Source organism: Amblyomma americanum, chromosome 6 (assembly GCF_052857255.1).
Source record: "Amblyomma americanum isolate KBUSLIRL-KWMA chromosome 6, ASM5285725v1, whole genome shotgun sequence".
Taxonomy (NCBI): Eukaryota; Metazoa; Arthropoda; class Arachnida; order Ixodida; family Ixodidae; genus Amblyomma; species Amblyomma americanum.
The window spans coordinates 43,209,221-43,215,220 of record NC_135502.1 but is presented as its reverse complement, the minus strand read 5'-3'; the positions used below and the strand labels follow the sequence as shown (position 1 = coordinate 43,215,220).

Genomic DNA, 6,000 nt, shown 5'->3' with positions numbered 1-6,000 from the left:
CCGAACTTTTGCTCAAATAATAGACATCAGCGGTCATTTCGGTGATTTATTCCCGCAGTCGCGTAATCACGTTTAGTTATTACGAAAAAAAAATGAGAAGCCAGCCCCTGAAAAGTCAACACCAGAGTCAGGAAAATAAATATTATCTTTGCAATCTTTTCGGGTACACGTAAAGAGGACAAGAAATGAAATAACGACGTTAAGTTCTAAGAAGCGGCAAATCAGCGGCTACGAGTTCAGAAAACTGTATGGTGAACTTCGCGGCATTTAGAAACTGCTCCCTTGCAGTGCCGATCAAACTCAAAATAGTCAGTAATAAAATGTTGCGCATACTAATGGGGCATCAACCGCCCAACAACAAAGCCCACGATGTGGCCAACAATCCCCACACGGGGCAGTGCAAAATAAAGCAAATCGATTTCCAGAACAGCACCGACGAGGCAAGGCAACGGCAACCTGAGCAGCAAGAATAAGTACCTGCCCTGAAGGTACGGCACTCTGTAGAGTCCCTTCATGCCCATAATCACCGCTGTCAATGCCGGGACGCACTCGCGCTTCATCTCGTTCGGGGTCACAGCGCCGGACTCGTCGTTGTCCGGCAGCAGGTAGTGAATAGCCGCGCAGAAGGCCAGGTTCGTGGCGAATACCAGGACAGCCATCTCGGACAGGAAGCGAACGGAGCCCACTCTTCTCTCGATGTGGTATCCGAGGCCCAGCAAGGAGACCACGGTGTAGATCAAGTGCCAGGGACCCGTACAGTGCAGCGCCGGCAGAAACAGGAGGCGCCACTGGCGCTCCTCGATGACGGGAGAACAGGTCAGGCAGGTTGCGTCCTTTGTCCAGTGCTCAGGCAACAGGTCCCCGTGCACTGCCAGCAGGACCAACAACAGCAGAATCGAACCGTACGGGATCACCTCCTGATGCATCGCGAGCATGGGTTCCTCGACCAGAACTCGCCAGGCGACTGAAAAGGCGGGTTTGATGACGTAGACGTAGGCTAGGCCCGCTAGGACTCCGGCGAGGTGAGCGAGAAACGATATGTCGGAGGAGATCAGCTGGATGAGCAGAGGCTCGGCCCAGACGAAGAAGCCCGAGGGCAGAGTGACCTCGAAGCCGAAGACGCGCCGGCTTTGCCCGGGGTAGTCGTGGTTGTTGAGCACCTTGAGAGCGAAGATCACGCCTGAGAATCCGACGCCGCAGTAGTAGTAGAATGAGCCGTCGACGACCTCACCGAGCACGCAGTTCATTACGATGAGCACGGCGCCGCAGAGCGCAGTGAAGATGGAGACGATGAAGGTGAACTGCACGCTGCCGACCTTGTCTTCCAGAATCATTCCTTTCCAAATAAAGCTCACCATGTTGTAGTAAAGGTGTAGGCTGTCGGCGTGTTCAATCGCGCCGTAAAAGATGCGCCACCACTCTCTTTTGAAGAGTACAGTCTCGACACTGATGCATACTTCGGAAGGATCGGACCAGGGCAAGTCGAACAGCCGCAGGAAGACACAGGCCTGCGCGGCGACGAGCACGAACGTCGCGGGAGGTATGGCATCTAGGCCTACCTTCAGCAGTACGTGGTGTAAAAGCAGCAACAGCCCAGCTGTGTCCATCTTCGGATTCGCCATAGCGAGCGCGGAAATGCGCAGGCCTGGTAGAACGCCTTGAAAAACTGTTCCCTCCTTTACATTTTAGCCTATTTAGTCATGCCAACTGACTTTGACTAAGGTTGTTGTTGTTCGCCTCACAAAATAAATCGAAGCCCTGTAAACATCGTCTTCTTCATCGTCTTGGCGAATCGAATATTGTAACCATGCATGCATGCGTATGGGAAAAGCCAAAGAGTTTGGAGTTGTTATTGACGGCTTCAGGCGCGACCTTCTGCGCCACGCAGTGCGCAATGACCCTAGTCCAGATCTGACCTTAGACAAGAATCTAAGAGATGTAGCCTTTAAGAATTTGATGGAAACTTGCAAAGCGATCATTTTATCCTGCAGACCACGACGGAACGCAACAAGAATATCAGAAAGAGGGGGACAGCGAGAATTACAAATTGGAATAAAGTCAGGGAGTGCAGGAGGGAAAAGTAGGGGCACAGCATTGAGGATTATGAAGCATGGGTGAAGCGTGGTTCGGCTTGAGCCAGTAGGCAGGCCCGTGCTCTTTCCCTTTCTTTCTTCCCGTCAGCAATAGTAGCAGCAGCAGTAGAAGGACGTCGAAACCCACAAGGAAAAGGTTAAGACATCTGATAACTTTTCGGCAATATACCCGTATTTATTGCATCTGTGGAAAGCGAGGAGTGATCTCGCAAAGAGGTGCAGAAGGCAGAAGCTAAATTGATAAAAAAATAAACACGGACAATTGAGCTAGTTGGTACATGTTTGAAAACTTTCGAAAGCGCTGCGACAGGGGACACCAAGAGACAAGAAACAAGGGACAAGAGCACTTGTCCTTCGTGTCTTTCTCTTGGTGTCCCCTGTCGCAGAGCTTTCGAAAGTTTTCAAAGAAAGAAAAGAGCAGAAGAACTTACGGAGCACGCGGAGAGGTGTACCTCAAATTTGGCCAAGGTTAAATGGCACAACCTTTGCGACTCTGTTAATAGCGAATTTAACCACAATATAACCTGGTTCATATTGAGATTCCTGATGGAATCAGGAAAGGGCAAAGCAGAACAGAAAGCAGATCTGCAGAAAGCCATACATACAATAGGAGGGTGTCGGTCCGGAAATAGAATACTACAGAGCTAACAGAATATGCAAACGGACAAGGAGATCACAATCTCGAAGGTGCGATCCTCGTGGACATGAGGAAGGATACTTGCCCTGGGGGAGATTGGGTAACCACCATAATGCTAGATAACTTGTACCACCAGTCGTTGGAGGATATCACGGACTTTTTTGATAAATGCTGTTCGGAAGGAAACATTCCAGAGAAAGGAAAAGACAGCAAAAGTTATGCTCATTCTAAAACCAGGTAAAGAGATCAGCATCGAGAACTTGAGGTGACTGTTGCTGACATCGTGTACCGGCAACTTGATAGAAAAAGTAATATATCAATCTATTTACAGACATTCAGATAAGGGTGGCATCTTCCCAAACACGATCTTCGAGTTCAGACCAAACCTTTAGACTCAAGATGTGCTTTTACAGCTAAAACAAAAAATCATCGACAAAATTAGAGGACAATTCTAGCATTGGGCCTCAAAGGTGCCTTTGATAATGTCGAACATGTTGTCATGCTCAAAAATTTACTGGAATGCAATTGTGGTTTAAAGTCGAAACAATTATACAAAAGAGTTTGTTTCGAACCGAAGAGTTACGCTTAATGGCGGACAACTAATGTCAGAGTACACGAGACTTAGAAGTTAGAGCACACCTCAGGGAAAGTGCTGTCCCTTTTGCTCTTCGACATTGACCTAGAACTACCGAACAGGCTGGACAGCATAGAGCGTGTCAAGCACGCACTGTATGCGCACGACATTCCTATTTGAACCTCCGGAGGGCCAAATGGGAGCATGCAGGAGAGACTACAATGTGCGACGGATACCGTGCAAAAATGTGTTAATAGTTGTGTGGACTCCAATGCGCACCCAACGCATTGGAATAACTAATCTAGAGGTGGAAAGGCGGACTCTTGAGGTGGACTCTGACCCTGCTATAGTATTTGCGGAGGGAGTGCAAATTCAAGGGGTACCACTTGCGAAAATCTTAAGTCTCTTAATAGGCAGCAAGGGCAACAACGGTGAAGTGATTTCGAGATTGGAAGCAACAGCTGAGCTAGAGGCGAGAGTGATTAGTAGGGTATTAAACCACAAGTATGGACTTGGAGAAAAGTCACCGTCAATTTAATACAGGCTTTTATTGTGAGCAGGATCTCTTACACAGCACCATATATGAAATGGAAGAAAAATGAGAAGAATAAGTTGGACGTTCTAATAAGTAAAGCGTTTAAAAGAGCGCTTGGTATGCCGGTCAGCACGGGAACAGAAAGACTACTAAACATGGGCATTCGCAACGCGGTAGACGAAATTATTGGCGGCCATTCGATTTCGCAGAGGGTACGGCCATCAGGAAACAGGATGGGAAGGGACGGCTATAGGGCGAAGGCCGACAGGAGAACCTGAGGCAGGATGGCTATAGGGAATTACTCCAACGTTTGAGATTAACGAGGAAAGCACACATCGAACCGGACAAAAATCTAAACATGGAGCAAGGGGTCACCTTAGGAAATTGCAATCAAATAGTTATGTCGACCCGATCAAATTCAACTATATGTTCCCAAATTCGTGCCGTCCACAACGAATTTGGGAACATATAGTTGAATTTGTCAAGCAGCGCGACTCAGTGGAGCCCTGGACTAGGGGCCCAAGACCGAACGCTAAACCCTTAATGGACCAAATAAAGTTTTTCTCACTCTCTCTCCCAAATTCGTACGATCCGCATTGCGCCTTCTGCGGTGAAGGCTCCAGATTAATTGACCAGCTGACACTGACACCACAGAGCTATAACAGGTGGGCCTTTTTTCGTTTCATGACGTCGAGGTCAACTGCTTTGCATACTAGCGTGACAACGCACTTGCTCCTAGCCACGAGATTGACTGCAGCGTCATGAAAATTTATCGACGTTATTTTTTTCGGGGGGGGGGGGGGGGGGGGTAGGATTCTTTTTCGAGGGGCATTGACTGCTTCGTTCTTGGATTGCCTCAGACTACAGTCCTGATAAATTTCGTCTATATCGAACGTTCTTCTTTTAACGCGACAACGTTAAAGCTTCCATTCTACAGTAAATCTGGCTTCGGCAACCTAGGTGGGCTGCCTTGGTCATGTGACCTTGTGACGTCATCACAACCTGCCCACCGGATTGTGAGCAAACTGACCACCGTGGAAGGTGGCCGTTAAATTAATGATCGATCGCGAGAAGTTGCTCGGAAAGAGCAACTATAGAGACGCACAAGCCCCACCGGTAAAAGCACCTGCCATGGCAGGGCAGTGGCGCATCGCTTAGCCGCTGCACCACTGCGCCAGGAGTGGTATGAGGACTCCCAGCGATCTATGAATGTAATGAGAATGACCAATTCCGCATATAAGGGCATTAACCCATTAAACCTATCGCGTGGTACCCTTGAGGAAGATCTTAAGTTTCCACTCCAATTTTTTTCTCAAATCCTCGTTGACCCATCGGCAGACATGCAGAACCACGTCTTAGCCTTGAAACCACCTTCCCGAGTCTTCATATTCATTGACAAGCATCACCATAATCATCATCATTTGAACTGCGTCCACTGCAGAAAAAAAGCCTCCCCATTTTCCGTGTTGCTTAGCAGGGCTTTCATTTGATGACAACTTGTTTTTCAGGGATTTCACATTTATTCTTTGTTATTGGGGGGTGTATAAACAGCAGACAAATACCAGAGACAAAAGCACTATCACCTCACATTCTTTGTATTTAAAAAACACCAGTGGTAATTAAATTGTGCCAAATTACTAGCTTTGTACCAAGGCTTATTTTTTACTCATCGAATAGGCTCCTCTGCGAAATGGAAGTAAAGTACCGAAAACGCTCATTCTAATGTCGCTCAATATGCTTACTTTATTTGGCTATAAAGGCGCGATAATACTCGTCTACAGACACAAAACGTTAAACTCAGAAGCATGCACATTATAAAACTTGCATTATCAGTCGACGACTTCATGAATGTACTCCTCATTATTTGCAAAGAATTCAAATGTTTCTTTCAGAAATTCCTCCTCGGCTTCGATATCGTTACAAGCGACCCGACAAGAAAGCTTAACAACCTCGTTTAACTTCAAGAAAAATGACGGACAAGGTAACAATGCTTTTCTGCCGACGCTGCCGAAATCAGACATGAAAGAGCGGCCGTTTCCACTCAAAGGATTCCGACACAATGCGCGCGTTTTGCCGGCAAAATTGAGTGGAAGAGCCGGATGGAAGGAGAAGGAGGGGGAGAGGGGAGAGGGGAGGGCGCAACGACAAGAGCGGGCAGAAA

General features: G+C 47.6%; 1 protein-coding gene across 1 annotated transcript; it reads right to left on the bottom strand.

Annotated features, from left to right (window-relative positions):
- Positions 1-332: 332 nt before the first annotated feature.
- On the bottom strand, positions 333-1,730 carry LOC144095230 (uncharacterized). The gene has a single exon (XM_077629016.1). It carries the CDS (start codon positions 1,620-1,622, stop codon positions 333-335), a length of 1,290 nt encoding a protein of 429 aa, XP_077485142.1. The 5' UTR covers positions 1,623-1,730.
- Positions 1,731-6,000: the final 4,270 nt, after the last annotated feature.

Bases quoted from the DNA above. Each gene is read 5' to 3' on its own strand.
- LOC144095230 (XM_077629016.1), bottom strand. From the start codon at position 1,622: ATGGCGAATCCGAAGATGGACACAGCTGGGCTGTTGCTGCTTTTACAC.